A 16,538-nucleotide genomic window follows, 5' to 3' on the forward strand; every position below is an offset into this window, starting at 1 on the left:
ACATCAGTGGATGAGTGTTTTTAGTTTATGTGCATCACGATTCGCGGGCTTTTAACAGCACACTGGAATGTAAAATTCAGATTTTAGTACGTTAACTAATCTGCTTTGATCACCAGCTTACGCTCATAGAATTCTCAAGGGAATTCAATGAAATTTTTGAAAACAATTCCAGAGAATGCTAAGGAGATTTCCAATAGAGTTTGGAATACATTTCCAAGAATACCAGGCTAGTTCTGAGCAGAATTTCTACATAATTTCAGAACTTCAGAGGGATATTGTTGAGCAACTCAGATGAATTTTAAGGACAAAGAAAATGTTAAGGAAATGGCACGTTATTTTTGAGAAAATATCCTGGTGAATTCGTAGAAGAATTCCACGTTTGTCCTAAGTACAACTGCTCGGTAATCCTGATGATAATTCCTTGGGGATAGCGAAAAGAAAAAATCAGGTGAATTTTGAAGAGGATTGCAATGGAAGTCTAATGAGAGTTTCAAAGGAATTCTGAATAGAATTCGAAAGGAGGTCTGAAGAGATTTAAAGGAAATTCAAAGTATGGTTCTAAGTCAATTATGAGAAGAATTCCAAGTGAATCGAATTCCAATTATATTTCCAAAGGAATTCTGAAGAAAATTTCAAGGGATTTCCGGGAGCAGTCGGAGATCTGAAATAACCGGAAAAATCTGGTGAATTTCGACGAAAAACCGGGCAAAAATAAGATTCTGCACCGTTGAACAATTTCAAGATCCTTGAGCTGAATTTTCAGCATACTATTAAGAGATTCTAGAAATAAATCTGGAGATAACAACAATGTATTTCATAGAAAAATAACAAGAGTTTTGATTAAAACACCAAGTCATAGTGTGTGTTCAGAGTAGAATCATCTGTAGGAAATTTCATGACGACTGTGAAGAGGATTCCAGGCCCTTTTCTAATGAATATCCCAAATAAGGTCTGAGAAGAATTTTAAAAGAGTTGTGGTACAATTCCGAGGAAATTCCTAGAACTTCAAGTTAATTCTCAAGAGAGTTACACGCAAATCCAGCAATAAATACCAAGGGTATCAAATTCTTAAGGAATTCTGAGAAGAGTTTTATGAGAATTCCGAAATCAATTCCAAGGGCATCTCGTGAAGAATTTCTAGAGAATTCTAAGGAGAATTCTAGCCTAATTTTCAGGAAAATTTAGAGGAGAGCTCCAAGATAATTATGAGCAGAATGGTAAGAAAATTCTGAAGTGAACTGCAAAGGAAAATTCAGGCCAATTTTAAATATAAGTATAAAAGGAAGCATCAGTGAATTCTTTCGAAGCTAATCTTAGGATGAATTCTTCGATTTTTTCGGAGTGTTCTGAAATGTTATAATAAATGTTCAAGGGACTCTCAGAGAGAACCTATAATTTAGTTTGGAGACACTCTGAACAGCATTCTGTGGAGAGAAATGATTCTAAAGGAAATTTGAGAACATTTCATAAAAATCTTGTATAGGATTCTGAGCGAACTTTTCAAGATTGTTAAAACATAGAAACATTTTGACGATATCGAAAATTCGAATTCAACCGAAATTAAAAAATAGCATATCAAAATATGTTATCAACATGATTTCAAAATCATAATTTGATATCATTTTGATAGTATTTTGATATCCGACTTTGCTCGGGAAGTGTTCTCTTCTACAAAATGCAGTAAATATAAAATATTTTTTTTTCTAGCTGCAGATTGAAGCAGAATGTCCTATGAAGGCACATCTCCAATTTTGGGTGTTGAATTTCAAATATTGTGCAATAGAATTGAAATCATTCAGAAGCTCATTAGCAGAGCTTCCGATTCTCGTTAAAATTAATCACCGTTGCTCGTGGGATTAGTTGAAGGCAGTGATACGTTTGAAATCACATGAACACTCGTTCATCAATCAATCTCCATGTCGCCGATTGTCACTTTAATTTCGCACTGCATCCTACACTACAGATAACCATACTTTACAGCGTCTCGAATGATACCTCCCATCCGGTGGGCGTACCGCATCTGTGCTTCAGGTGACGCTGCAAACCCCTCCGCCAAGTCCCCATTTAAATTGGGCATCTCCGCCGGATCCGTACACAGTATTGGTACATCAAAAGCGGCCATGATGATGGCAAAGTTTGCAAAGGTTTTCAACTGCTCCTGAAGGGCAGAGAATGGGAACAGCTCATTCGGATCGCTTCCCAGCCGCTCTAGCAGTTCCGTCAATGAGGTATGATAGACCTCGAGCATCTCGTCAAAGTGCTTCTCCCGGAAAGTAGCGTCGGCACAACAGAACAGGAAATACAGAACATCTAGGGCAGGAGACGCGCAGCGAGCCAGTTGCCAGTCAATTAACGCCAGTTCGGTTGGTTTTCCGTCCTGGAATGTATGTAGATTTCAGTTAACGAACGGGTTTCAATCCCGAAATACTACGCTTACCTTGTATCCATACATGATGTTGTTGGTCCAGCAATCGCCATGGTTCATTACGGCGTACGGTTCAGCTCGCGATCCGTCCAAGCAGGTCTCCAAGGCTGCTATATGATCCACTTTCAAAGCCTCCATTTTCGATCGCTCCGTCTCTTCCTCGGGACCCAGCAAGGATATTGCATTCTCCAAGGCGTCGCCAAACATGGCTACCATCTGTTCGCTGGCCTTAATGGCTGGGACTATTACGTCGGGTAGCTTGAATTTCGCGAACAGCTCTGGTTTCTGATCCCTCAGGGCTAACGACAGACCATGTAATCGTCCCAAATGGGTCATCACAAGCCGAGCATGGTCGTAGTCCACCAGTTCCAACTTGTTACCCATACGGTAACCCTTGTTGCGTAGATTCTCCATCAGGATCACCGACTCGTCGTTCTCAGCATCGAACAACGTCAGGTAGCACTTGGGTACATTGAAGAACCCTTCCGCTTCACAGATTCCTTTCTCCCGCTGGAACTCGAACATGGCCGGCAGAACGGTTGAATACAGAAGAATCTCCCTCTCAAACAGGATCATCGAGTTAAACTGCTCTCGACGGGCTGCGTTCAGCGGGGGTATTTTGCAAAACAGATCCTCCCTGCGACCGCCTTCGGCGATGATCACCCGGTGGATTTCACCAACCAACCCGTCACAGCAGGACCCGGCCTCGTACGATACATGGAATTGGTCGGGCGTAAAGCCAAGCTTGATGGCCGCCCGGACGGCCGATTGCCGAACGTACTCCGGCAGGACCGGTTGAGACTCTTTCGATGATTCAGACATGGTAACTTGCTGCGCTACGACTGGCGGTTGATTGGGTACCAGCTGTAAGTGAAAATGGAAAGAAGTTCTTATCTAATCTGGGTACTTTTTTTATCAATCGAATGATTTCAAGCAGCTGTGGGGTGTGTTAGGCGTGCTATATATTGAACGAAGAAAGAAGCTTTTTCTTTGGCTTGAAACAGTGACACCTGTTGGTAATTTTCGAAAATGCGTGCATTCTTGTTAATTGCTTGGTGACATGTAGCATAACCCTCTAAATTAACCTATAGTGTTTAGTAGACGTATTGCGTATTTATCCGTTGATCGCAGAATCGAGCTAAAATTTACAGCTAGGCCTAATGTGGCTAATTGCTGAGTCGCTTTCAAGTGCATTTATTTGTAACAGTTAAGCGGTCAATCAATCATTTTCTTCCCAGCTTTAAACTGTTTTAGCTATGTTTTAGCAGATGAAGTTGATCCAAATTTGGGAAACCTAAGCCAAAAACAATTTCTCACTAATGTTTAATCTCTATTAAAGAGATTCATCTCGACAGATATTATATCTAAATCATTCAGTTTGAATCTACCATTTTTTTAGTTTGCATTCGGGGAGAACGTTTTTCATATTCTTTCAGTTTCTCACATGATTCGCTCTACTGCTGAGAAAAGACGAAACTCGACTTTCTGCGTGTTGCATTATACATTGCATAATTGTGTGAGCAATCATTCACATTTTCACAAAAGTTCGGTCATGTTGAAAGTTGATTTTTTTTCCAAGATGGCGTCTTTGTATTTTTTTAATAAATTTTAGCACGAAAACTTCGCTTCTGATCGAAATGACGTCTGCGACATGGTTGTAGAGAAAAATAAAGTCTTTCTGGAAAAAATATAAATGGTATTTTCATAGTAACTTTGAGTAAACAATCATAAAAAGTGTTAAAATTCAAATATCTCAATAAATATATCTTCATTTAGTTTTTATTTTTTAAAGTTCATTAAAATTGCAAACCTTTAAAATATTTGCAACCATAGACACTTGAAAATTGACAAAAAACGTTGAACCTGACCTATTAGTATTTTTACTTTTTGCTCTGTGCAAAAATATATACAAAGCTAGTTAACAAGAAGTTTAAAAATATGACCAAAAGTTGATGTTCAATAATTTTTAAACTTTCAAGTGTACAGTACATGTGTTTAAATGTTCCCAAAGTTTGCATTTGCTATTAAAAATATAAATATTGAAAGATATAGTTTGAGATATTGCAGTTTTTACATGTTTTTTTTTAATTTTTACTCAATTTAAAAAAGTGACCGTTTATATTTTTTCCAGAATTACTTTACTTTCTATACAACTTTTTCGATCCGTCGCTTCGATCCGAAGTGACGTTTTAGTGCTAACATTTATTGAAAAACCAGTGTTCATTAGGCTGTCGACAAAAGCAGACCACTCTCAATGTGTGTCACGTGATCGTCTGTTAACTCGGCTGTAACCATTGTGTGGTTCTCCTTATTGTTCTTCATCAGCAGTTCTTTCGGTCGATGTGTCGTCGACTGTAGAAAGCAACCTTTTCGTGATGAGTGTGTGAGTGCTGACCACGTTTTGCGTCCATTGCTGCAATGGAAAAGCTCTGCCCCCCGTTGGTGATACTGTCATACAATGAAACCACTGGAAGCAGTTCCCGTTCTGATGGAGGAGACTTATTGGATAGCTGAAGATATAGTGTTTATTGTGTTGTACCTTTCCACTATAGTTTTAAGATGTATTGTAAAGTGAACAAGAATCCTCGGCTCTGTAAAATTAATTCGATTGAGCCTTATCAAATAAATTAAAACTTTGACCCACAAATTTGTTGTTTTGTAAATTTACTTTAATTAAGCGCAGTGTTGAAAGAAGTGACAAAACTCATGATTTGTATTAGAACATAATTTAGGTGGGAGGGGTACATCCACATGGTTTTTGGACGGCCTCTTACATTACAATTCGCTAGTATTAACTTTTGCCCCGAAACATTACTCGTTCACGTCCATCATGGTGCCTCGTGTGCTACTGAATCCCGGTAAGATTATGGCTGGCCATAGATAACGCAAATCTTCGATATTATCATTTATTTTTCCATTTCTACAAATATCCATATTTAATCGCATCACGAATCACGCCTCCCATGCGATAACCGTAGCGCTGTTGTGCCTCGGGCGAAGCCGCAAACGCAGAAGCAGCGTCCCCGTGACTCTGCACGTTGGCTGTATCGGTACAAAGTATCGGAATGTCCATAGCGGACATGATTACGGCAAACTTGCCGAATGTCTTCAGCTGCCGCAGCAGAGCCGTCAGAGGGAACAGGTCCATGGCTTCGCTTCCCAACTTCTCCAGTAGATCCTTCAGAGCAGTGTAGTAGATGCGAATCATTTCGTCGTAGTGTTTCTCGCGGACGACTTCATCGGTACAGCAGAATATGAAATACAGCAAATCCAGAGCCGGAGATCCATACCGGATCAGCTGCCAGTCCAGAAGAAGAACCTCACGTGGAGCTCCCTCCTACAACGAGTCGGATTAATACGCAGAATGTATGCCAAATGTATCAATCACTTACCTGATAGCGGTACATGAGGTTTCTCGTCCAGCAATCGCCATGATTCAGTACTGCAAACGGCTCCGCACGCTCTGGATCGACGCAACTCTGAAGTGAAGCGAAGAAATCGTTCCTCAAACCTTCCATCTTCCAGCGGGCTCTCTCCTCGGATGGATCCAGTACGGAAATCGCAGCGTCCAGCGCCGATGTAAACATTGCCATCAGCTGTTCATTCAGCTCCATGGCCGGAACCATCATGTCCGGTACTTTGAATGCTTCGAACAGGTCCGGTCGTTGTTCCTTCATCGCTAGCGACAGCGCGTGGAATCGTCCCAGCTGGATCAACAGCAAACGCGCATGCTCGAAGTTGATCGGCTCCAGCTTGTTCCACATGCTGAACTCTCTATTGCGCAGATCTTCTATAAGAATCAATGCCTGTTCACTTTCCGCATCGAAATGGGTCTGATAGCACCTTGGTATATTGAAGAATCCGTCGTTCAGCTCTTCGGTAACTCCTCTTTCCCGTTGGAACTCAAGCATAGTCGGTAGCAGGTTGGAGTACACGTTGACCTCCCTTTCGAACAGAGCTATCGAATTGAACTGTTGTCTTCTCACGGGATCCAGCGGAGGAATCTTGCAGATCACATCCAACTCACGCTCGCCTTCCGTGATGGTAGCCTTGTGAATCTCACCGATTAAACCTTCGCAGTCGGAGAGCCTGTCGATCGTAATTGTAAACTCTCCTGGCGTGAAGCCCTCATGTGGAGCTATGCTCGCTATCGACTCTTCGATGAACGCTGGAAAGTCGGCGGGAGCGTTATCTATGATGGGTACCTCTTCGTTCAATACGAACGATCCATCGTTTTCAGTTTCCGTAACGATTGGAACTGCTTCCTTCAGGACGAAAGATCCATCACCTGCCGTAACGTCCTCCTCCGTCGAAACTATCGGTACGTCATCTTTCAGTACAAAAGAGCCATCCTCACCAGCGCCTGGGGTTTCCATAATGATCGGTTCCTCTTCTCTCAGCACAAACGAACCATGACCGGAGATGGCACCTTCCTCGGCGTGCTGGGCATGGTTCAACGTAAATGAACCGCTAGTGGCATCCGGTGACTCCCACTCCGGAGGTTGAACCTCCGATGAAACCATCGAGGTGTGTTCCATCGCTGAGATTGGCTTCGGCTGTGTTGCTTCCGACATTGCTGCTAGTGCTGTTCGCTAAACCACGGATATCGGTCGACTGCGGAAAGATAACTCCCGGTCGGCGATTCTTAACTCTACGATAAAACGTTGCGCGATTTTTTTGCAATTTCCCAATCTTATCGCAGTGATTTTTGCCCGTTATCGATTTGTAACTTTCCTGAATGTGAATCCATGTTTTAAACGGCGGTGATGAGTAAGATTACTCATTATTGTCAAATTTGCAAAGGGTGCAGAATTTAGGATTTGAAAATTTTCAATAGAAAATTTTTGGTTTGAATGTCTCGAAAACCTAGTTTGAAAAAAAAACAAGTTTACGTAAATGGAAAGTATAGTATCAAGCCTGATAAGCCGATTGAAATTTTACGTTTAATGTACTTACTTTTACGGCCACATCAAAATTAGCATGCATCAAGTACAATCATACTCTAGTTATGCCCAGGAAAGCCGAGAAATTTTTCAGCCTCAAAACTTTCTAGACAAACCAGGCATCGAACCCAGCTAGCATGGTCTTGCTTTGTAGCTGCGTCTTTGCCGACTGAGCTAAGGGAGGCCCCTGCTTCTAAATCTTGTAGCAGTGCGTTTGAATTATCAGCTCAAACTGTAATGGGATTACAGTAATGATCTGATTTTGTCAGCCCCTCCACGCATCAGATTTTTAGCTTTTTATAATTTCACATAGCTGTAATTTCAAATCCCTCTCATTCATCTGCAAGATACAGTGGTTTTCCGATTTTCTCAAATTTCAGGCTGACAAAAACGGGAAACTGACTAAATTGGGATTTTTTTCGATCATTTTACTTATGACTAATATTTGTGAAAACTTTTCTAAACCAGAATTATTGAATCAATTTTCCCTTTTTCAAGAAAAAGGTATCAACTTTCAAAGCAGAGAAAATGTGTGTCTGTGTATATTAGAGTGGTTTAAAATATCGATTTTGGTCCAACAAGCTTAATCGATTTCAAGTCAGGTCGTGGTAATCACTTCATATCACCGCGAGTGTTTTGTTTTCGTTGGTGTGATTAAACAACAAAGGTCTACCACCCCCCACGCTTTTTTTTTTTTTTTTTTTTTTATTTTTTTTTTTTTTAACTCTTTATTTGTTCCAAATTCAAAATAAATTACATTTCATTTTTAACCTAGGTGCTCCAGTTACTGCAGTAACGTACCAGCCTTAATTGTTATGATATATATCTAAGTGTTTTTACATTGTTCCTGTCTTGGCAATTCAGTATTTTAAACAGGTTTTTTAAACCTGCATGTCAGTATAACAATTGATAGCTTAAAACTAAATAACTAAAACTAAATCTTATCTAAGTATAAAGGGAATTAATCGTTGCAATTGAGGATTGTAACGATTTTTGCCGGAAATTATTAATTATTTTGTTGGACATTTGTGCTAAAGTCTCAACATTCGAAATTCTATGTACTTCGGTAGTACTGTACCAGGGAGGCAACTTCAAAATCATCTTCAGAATTTTGTTCTGAATTCTTTGAAGTGCTTTTTTCCTGGTAGTGCAACAACTAGACCATATTGGCACAGCGTAAAGCATGGCCGGTCTAAAAACTTGTTTAAATATTAGAAGTTTATTCGTCAGGCAAAGTTTGGATTTCCTGTTTATAAGAGGATACAAACATTTTATATATTTGTTACATTTGGCTTGAATGCCCTCAATGTGATCTTTAAAAGTTAATTTTTGGTCAAGTATTAATCCAAGATATTTCACTTGGTTTGACCAGGAAATTGGAACTCCGTTCATAGTGACTATGTGACTACTACTAGGTTTCAAAAACGAAGCTCTAGGCTTATGTGGAAATATTATAAGTTGAGTTTTGGAAGCGTTGGGAGAAATCTTCCATTTTTGTAAATAAGAAGAGAAAATATCTAAACTTTTCTGCAGTCTGCTGCAAATAACACGAAGACTTCTTCCTTTAGCGGAAATGCCTGTGTCATCAGCGAACAAAGATTTGTGGCAACCCTGAGGCAAATCAGGGAGGTCCGAAGTGAAAATGTTATACAATATAGGCCCAAGAATGCTACCCTGAGGAACTCCTGCTCTAACAGGTAGTCGATTAGATTTGGAATTTTGATAATTTACCTGCAGAGTTCTGTCAGTTAAATAATTTTGAACTAATTTCATAATGTAAAGTGGAAAATTAAACTTTTTCAATTTAGCAATCAAACCTTCATGCCAAACACTGTCGAATGCTTTTTCTATGTCTAGAAGAGCAACTCCAGTTGAGTGGCCTTCAGATTTGTTTGAACGAATTAAATTGGTAACTCTCAAGAGTTGATGAGAAGTTGAATGCCCATGGCGAAATCCAAACTGCTCATCTGCAAAAATTGAGTTCGTATTGATGTGAAGCATCATTCTATTCAAAATTATTTTTTCAAAAAGTTTACTAATTGAAGAAAGCAAACTTATTGGGCGGTAGCTAGAAGCTTCAGCTGGATTTTTATCCGGCTTCAAAATTGGAACAACTTTAGCATTTTTCCATTTATCAGGAAAGTATGCCAAATGGAAACATCTGTTAAATAATTTTACCAGGAAAGACAAGGTACTCTCTGGGAGTTTTTTGATGAGGATATAGAAAATTCCATCATCACCTGGAGCTTTCATATTTTGAAACTTTTTAGTTATAGACCTTACTTCGTCCAAATCAGTCCCCCAGGAATCATCAAAAATATTTTCCCGAGAGAAAATATTCAGAAAATCCCGAGCAACCTGATTCTCAATAGGACTAGTAAGACCCAAACTGAAATTATGGGAACTCTCGAATTGCTTAGCAAGTTTCTGAGCTTTTTCCAAATTTGTGATCAAAATTTTACCACCTTCTTTAAGCGCTGGAATTGGCTTTTGAGGTTTTTTCAAAATTTTTGTGAGTTTCCAAAAGGGTTTGGAACTCGGGTCTAATTTAGAAACATTACTTTCAAAAGTTTTGTTCCTCAGGGCAGAGAATCGCTTTTTAATTTGTTTTTGCAAATCCCGCCAGATAACTTTCATGGCAGGATCGCGTGTTCTTTGAAATTGTCTCCTACGGACATTTTTAAGACGGATCAAGAGCTGAAGATCATCGTCTATTATAATTGAATCGAATTTAACCTCGCATTTTGGTACTGAGGCAGCTCTTGCTTCAACTATAGAGGTAGTCAGAGATTCAAGAGCATAATTAATTTCATCTTTGGTTTGCAAAGGAATGTTTGGATCGAAGTTATATTCCATAAATGTTCGATATTGCTCCCAATCAGCCCTATGGTAATTGAAAGTAAAGCTGTTGGGATTAGAAATTATTTCTTGGGATATTTCAAAAGTTACTGGAAGGTGATCAGAACCGAAGTCAGCATGGGTAACCAATTGGCTACAAAGATGACATGAATCAGTTAAGACCAAATCAATAGTTGAGGGATTTCTTGCAGAAGAAAAGCATGTTGGGCTGTTTGGATATTGAATAGTGTAATAACCTGCAGAACAATCATCAAACAGAATATTACCATTGGAATTGCTTTGAGCATTATTCCATGAGCGGTGTTTTGCATTAAAATCACCAATAATGAAGAATTTAGACCTATGACGGGTAAGTTTCTGGAGGTCACCCTTGAGAAAATTCTTTTGCTGGCCTACGCATTGGAATGGCAAATAGGCAGCTATAAACGTAAGTTGTCCAAATTTTGTTTCAACAGAAACTCCCAAAGTTTCAAAAACTTTGGTTTCAAATGAAGAAAGAATTTTATGCTTGATTCGTCTATGAATAATGATGGCAACGCCACCACAGGGTCCATCAAGACGATCATTTCTATAAATCAAGTAATTTGCGTCCTTCTTAACCTTATGGTCAGGTTTAAGGAACGTTTCAGTTATAACGGCAATATGCACGTTATGAACTCTCAAAAAGTTAAATAGCTCGTCTTCATTATCTTTAAGAGATCGAGCATTCCAATTTAAAATGTTTAATGCTTTAAAATCCATTACTGAATTTTAAAGTCATGACAATATTATTAGCAAATTTTACTCCAGTTTGAATAGCATCAAACATGGAGTTAGATTTAAGCATATCAGAAATCATGTCAATTAATGAATTCTGTAAAAATTCCATTTTAGGAGCAGTAATGCTTCCTAAGTCAAAATTGTCAAAATTTCCGTTAGAACGTTGGTTAGTATTTTGATTTCTACCCGCTGCAATAGCAGCATAGGTAACTCCATTAACTCGCTGAACATTGTTAGCAGCGAGAGGAGTAGGTACAGATGAAACATTTGAAGCAGGGGTGATATTTGTACCTACGGGTACGAATGTAGAATTTGTTCCTCGCTGACCGTTGTTAACAGCAGAGGAATTTGTACCTGGTCGGAAACGTGGAGCGTTTCCTACCTGGCGGTTAGAACGAGATTGTAGGATCGCTTTGCGAGTCTTACATTCCCAAAAATTGGATTTGTGGTTTTCACCACAATTTGAACATTTAAATTTCTTAGGATCTTCCTTCACAGGACAGTCGTCCTTTGCGTGAGAGGAATCACCACAATTCATGCATTTAGCTGGCATGTAGCAATTTTTAGTTCCGTGACCCCATCCCTGGCACTTACGGCACTGAGTGAGGTTTTGAAAATTTCCTCCAGTCTTCCTGAAGTGTTCCCACTTCACTCGGACATGGAGTATAAGGTTAGCTTTTTCTAAGGCCTTAAGGTTGTTTAGTTCACTAGACTTGAAGTGAACTAAATAAAAATCATTAGAAATCCCGTTGCGCGAATCGCCAGGACGGGATTTCATTTTCATTTTGATTACTTGGAGTGGCACAACTCCAAGTAATTTTGCCAGCTCATCTTTGATCTGATCCAGGGATTCACCACTGGGCAGTCCTTTCATGACAACCTTGAACACACGTTCAGTTTTGGTGTCGTAAGTAAAAAATTTGTGCTTCTTCTCAGTAAGATACTTGAGAAGACATTTAAATCCGTCCAAGGTTTCAGCCAATACACGGCATTCACCCCGACGTCCAATTTGTAGTGAAAACTTAACTTTCACGAAATTCAAAAGTTCCATGCGAAGAGCATGGAAATCGGTAGTGGTTATCACAATAGGGGGAATCTTTTCCTTCTTGGCATTAAGCCGGGAAAGTTTACTAGAATTTTTCTTGGATGATGGATCATTCTCATCATCCGTGAGCAAATCAAATTGATTACTCAAATTAATTTCTTCAGAAGGGGGGTCAAGAGTTTGCCCCTTTCTTTTGCGTTTAGGCGCCATGGCGGCAGTAATTTTTTTATCCAAATCGACTTCCAAGCAGATTACTATAAGAATCTGAAGGATCGAAGAGGAATTTTCCAAATCGATATCCAAGAAGGATTACCTCGGGTAGGGTCCAAACAAGGATCGAAGAGGAAAAAGAGGAGTTGAACAAGGTAGAAAATTTTTACAGGTTGAGCACTGAAAAGTGCTGTTTAAATTTGTTGTAGCTTTAGGTAGTAGTAACACTTCCTTAAGCAAAAAGCAAATAGATCCGCACGGCAAGCACGATGCGGACTGGGGTCAGGTCGTGGTAATTTTCCCAACATTTGAGCTAATTTAGATGGGAACTCATACTGCATTGGTCCTTTGAAGTTTATATGGAAATTACTAAGGGAAAAGTGAACTTTTTGTTCTCATCATTCTAGCCGTTCGCTGTAATGATCTGCAGAAAGTTTGCTCTCTATACTAATCATAATTAGTTATTATGAACTAAGAAGATTGTATTCTTTTGAAATGCTCCATAAACTGCTCAGCAGCCAACATTACAAAGAAGTCCAGGAATGCAATCTAACAGAACGATATTAATAACTCTAAAGCGAGCCATTGAACAGCAGTTTATCAAAATGTAACTTTTAAATAATCAAGGCCGTAGCCAGGTTTCGAATTAGAGGGGAGGGGGAAGGGTAACAAACAATGTTTAATGGAGAATTAGGTTAGACGCCGATTAGCTGAACACCATTATACCGAACACTATTATACCGTATGGATTACTAGATCGATAGTCGTTTAACACAAAACTGAATTTTCAGTCATACTTAAGCATATGTCAACGGTATTTTATGAATTTGTATAAAAATACAACATGTTTATAAATCATGTATCCAGGGTGTCAGAACCTTTCAAAACTCTAGGGATTATTGTCTTCAAGTTTGAAGTTTTTGTCTAGTCTTATTAAAATTAAGCTAGTTTTAAGTCTTACAATCCTCTGATTTTCTACACCCGGATCTTTTTAAGTTCCCTAGAAACCCCTAACAACATTTTTATTTAATATTCCCAAGAATTTTCACAGTAACAAGTTGCATGTTATCTCATTCAAATTATTGATAAAGATGACGGGAATCATGCTCATTAACATTACAGGGCTGGTAGCGAGCTACTTTTTGGTGACTTTGTCACTTTTTTCAAGCCAGTCACTAAAAAGTCTCTTTTTTTAAGGCCAACCCTAATAAAAAATAACCATAAACGAACGATAACCCAAATCATTGAACTATTCCACAAATGGTTTGGATGATACCCAGAACACGTCGTTAAGCAAATTAACCATACAATTTTTATTAGGGAAGTCACTAAAGTCACTTTTTCTTGTAATCAGTCACTATTTTCTTTTTTCTTTTTAGTGTGAATTTATTTCAAGATTTATCATTCTTTGCTTTGGGCGTTTAATCGTCTTTCTCTATCTACAGGATGTCTATTCATTTTTCTAAATAAAATTATCTTACTTATAGTTTCATAATAATCCCATTAACTTAAGCAAATTTGCAGAGACTTACAAGGAGTTCCGTGGAATGGTGTGGTATTCCATAAATTTTATGATTCATCCGAAAACGTCAGAAGCGTCAGCCGGATTATTAAACAAATTAAGAGAACTTCAGGTAGCCACTGATAAGTTCAGTGAAAATTAGTGAGCTTTTATAATGTCTATAATACTTAAGGGAAATTTTCGAAGCTTTAAGGCAAATAATTTAATTTCAGTAAAGTTGCGGGTTCTTAAAAAATACTGAATAATACAGTCTAGCGAACTTTAAGGAAATTCAATAATCGTTTAGGTAGTTTAAATACCCCCAGGAAAGTCTAGACTATTGAAGAAGTTTCAAATTAGTGTCGATAATTTAAGGGAAGTTTAATGAACTTCAAAAAAAATATTGTGAACTTCAATGAAAATCATAAAACTATATTAATTATTTCGGTCTAATTTCATGAAAATTGCTGTAGCACAAAAGTTCCAGAAATGTAGAAAAACTTCGAAAACTTCACAGAAGAACAGTGGTCTTCACAAACATTTCTAGAACTTCATAGAAATGTATGGAGCTTAAGGAGAGATCCGCGAACTTCAGGAATTTTTATGAACATTGGGGAGGCCAGTTCCTTTAGTTTCAGATAATTAGTGGGAAGTTGAAAGCAGTTCCCAGATTTTCAGATAACTTCAGAGACGTTAAAAAGTAAATTGAGGTCTTCGCATACGTTCAGAAGCTCTCTGAAGCTTAAACATTTTTAGGGCGGTTCAATTAAATTCAGCGCAGTACTACAAGGTTCATGAGAACTGCTAAAACGTTAGAGAAATTTTGCGAATTTCACAAAAGAACAAAGAACCTCAGAGAAGTTGAGAGAACTTCAGCGAATTGTTAAACGTTTAGAGGAGATCCATTATCGTTGGAAACATTGAGGAAGCTTTAGGAAGTCCTATAAAGATCAGGGAAGCTTAAGAATTTGATGAAAAGTATTCTGAGCATCCGGCTAGTTTCTCAAACTACAAAAGAACTTCAAGGCAGTTTCATTGACTGTTGGAAAAATTTGGGAACTTTCACTTAGTTCTGAAGGCCTCAGAATAGTCCATTCCTATTATCATTGAAATATTCCTCAACATTTCAACAAAGCTATCCTCCGAATTCAATTTTCTTTTAGTTTTCCTCGGAATTATCTTGAAATTCTCCACAATTAGAAACCCTTTGGAAAAATTCTCCGAACATTCATTGAACTCATTTCAGACTTCCTTTTGCATCTCACTCCTTCCCTTGGAATTCTACTCACACTGAAAGTCTACTAAAAATTCATGGGCATTTCTTCTCACAAATTCCTTAGATTTCTTCTCCTAATTTGTTTGGCGAACCCTCCTGAATTTATTTTCCGAATTCCTTCGAAGATGTTCTGGATTTATTCTCAAGCTACTTTGAGCTATTTCCTTTGATTTGCCTGTATCGCTAAGAGGAAGAGTTTGCATCCTGTGAACCATGTGGTGAAGGTTAGTTGCAGGTTACAGAACATATCGTTACAAAGGGGCACAATTTGACTAAGGAAAACATTAATATCCTGCGGACCAATGCAGTATGAATAGAGCAATGAGCTGCTGGCCTCACCTCCGACCACCGGGCCATAGTGATGATTTATCATCAAATTAATTTTCGATTTGGGTTAGCGACTGGAAGTCAATTTTTATTTGTTATGTGGACATCCCGTATCCAACATGTGTGATGTAGAACAGAGACGAGTTGTGTTTGTTCACATCGACCGATACTGAGTGGTTGCGGTACAAGCACATATCGTCGGTAATAGACGATTGTTGTGTATTGAGAACGCTTGCGCAAAAAGACTAAGGGAGGGAAACGGATTCGAAACTCATATGTCATTAGCCAAATACATCCGTAGACCATAGGTCCACCGTTGTATAATTGGCAATGCACCCGTGTACTGAATGGGAATTGTGGGTTCGAATCCCACCGGTGCCCTTAGATTTTTTTCGCAAATTTTCTCACACGCACGTCTCTTGTCGATGATATGTGCTAACCTCTCAGTATCTTCTAACTGTCGCACATAACAAATAAAAATTGACTTCCAGTCGCTAACCCAAATCGATTGCTTAATAGAGATCAAGGAAACGGATACTCCAGACTCTTTAGCATGCTACCTAAAACAACACATCGTAGCATGCCTCTACCTGTTGGAGACTGAATTTAGGTACCTGTTTAGGTAAATTTTGGCATGGCAGTGGATACCTGCCTATTTTTAGTACCTATTGATTAGTATATAACTCGTAGATAAAAGATGAATTCTTCAGTGGTGTTGAGTACTTGGCACTGATGACTTATAACAGGATCGTAACCTTGCAATAGTTCTTTTATTTTTTTCCATATGATCAACTCTAAACAATTAACATTTAGAAAATTTTACACTCCGGCAATTAAGCATAAGCAAAATGATAGAACATCTCTAGTATCCCTAATTAATTAAAATTTACAATGAACGTATAATTATAAAGATGTGAACGTTCAATACTCAAAAATTTCTTATTTTATCGAAGACATTCCCAATTACTCATCTCATCTAATCTATTTATCTTTTACAACATACCAAATTATGTTTGAAAACTTAGACTATGTAGAGATCTACCATTTTATTCGATAGCAGTTTTTCAATAATCATCATTAACTTGAACATTTGTTCGAAACATTTTTCAAGTTTAGACTTTTCTTAAAGTATGGGTTAGGATTAGATAAAAAAATGCTACTTGGGTCATTCCAGCTCAAGTGGGTACATGTCA

The 16,538-nt window shown here is 38.4% G+C and overlaps 3 protein-coding genes across 3 annotated transcripts in view; 1 reads left to right on the plus strand and 2 right to left on the minus strand.

Moving 5' to 3' along the window:
• LOC135716953 (G-patch domain and KOW motifs-containing protein) overlaps positions 1 to 16,538 on the plus strand; it is a 103,639-nt gene that overhangs the window by 34,979 nt on the left and 52,122 nt on the right. The window lies entirely within an intron of this gene.
• Positions 1,895 to 16,538, minus strand: part of LOC135717002 (uncharacterized) — a 30,501-nt gene continuing 15,857 nt past the window's right edge. The window contains exons 2-3 of the mRNA XM_065239043.1: positions 2,438 to 3,289; positions 1,895 to 2,377 (exon numbers count right to left, since the gene is read on the minus strand). Of these exons, the coding sequence (XP_065095115.1) occupies positions 1,958 to 2,377; positions 2,438 to 3,247 (1,230 nt within the window). The 5' untranslated portion in view covers positions 3,248 to 3,289 and the 3' untranslated portion in view covers positions 1,895 to 1,957. The remainder of the gene's footprint in view (positions 2,378 to 2,437; positions 3,290 to 16,538) is intronic.
• LOC135715910 (uncharacterized) overlaps positions 5,318 to 16,538 on the minus strand; it is a 58,880-nt gene continuing 47,659 nt past the window's right edge. The window contains exons 5-6 of the mRNA XM_065238865.1: positions 5,818 to 7,017; positions 5,318 to 5,762 (exon numbers count right to left, since the gene is read on the minus strand). Coding sequence (XP_065094937.1) covers positions 5,346 to 5,762; positions 5,818 to 7,017 — 1,617 coding nt within the window. The 3' untranslated portion in view covers positions 5,318 to 5,345. The remainder of the gene's footprint in view (positions 5,763 to 5,817; positions 7,018 to 16,538) is intronic.

This window comes from Ochlerotatus camptorhynchus, unplaced genomic scaffold (assembly GCF_037179485.1).
Source record: "Ochlerotatus camptorhynchus isolate MF236.1 unplaced genomic scaffold, CSIRO-AGI_Acam_v1.1 ptg000046l, whole genome shotgun sequence".
NCBI classification, from domain to species: domain Eukaryota; kingdom Metazoa; phylum Arthropoda; class Insecta; order Diptera; family Culicidae; genus Ochlerotatus; species Ochlerotatus camptorhynchus.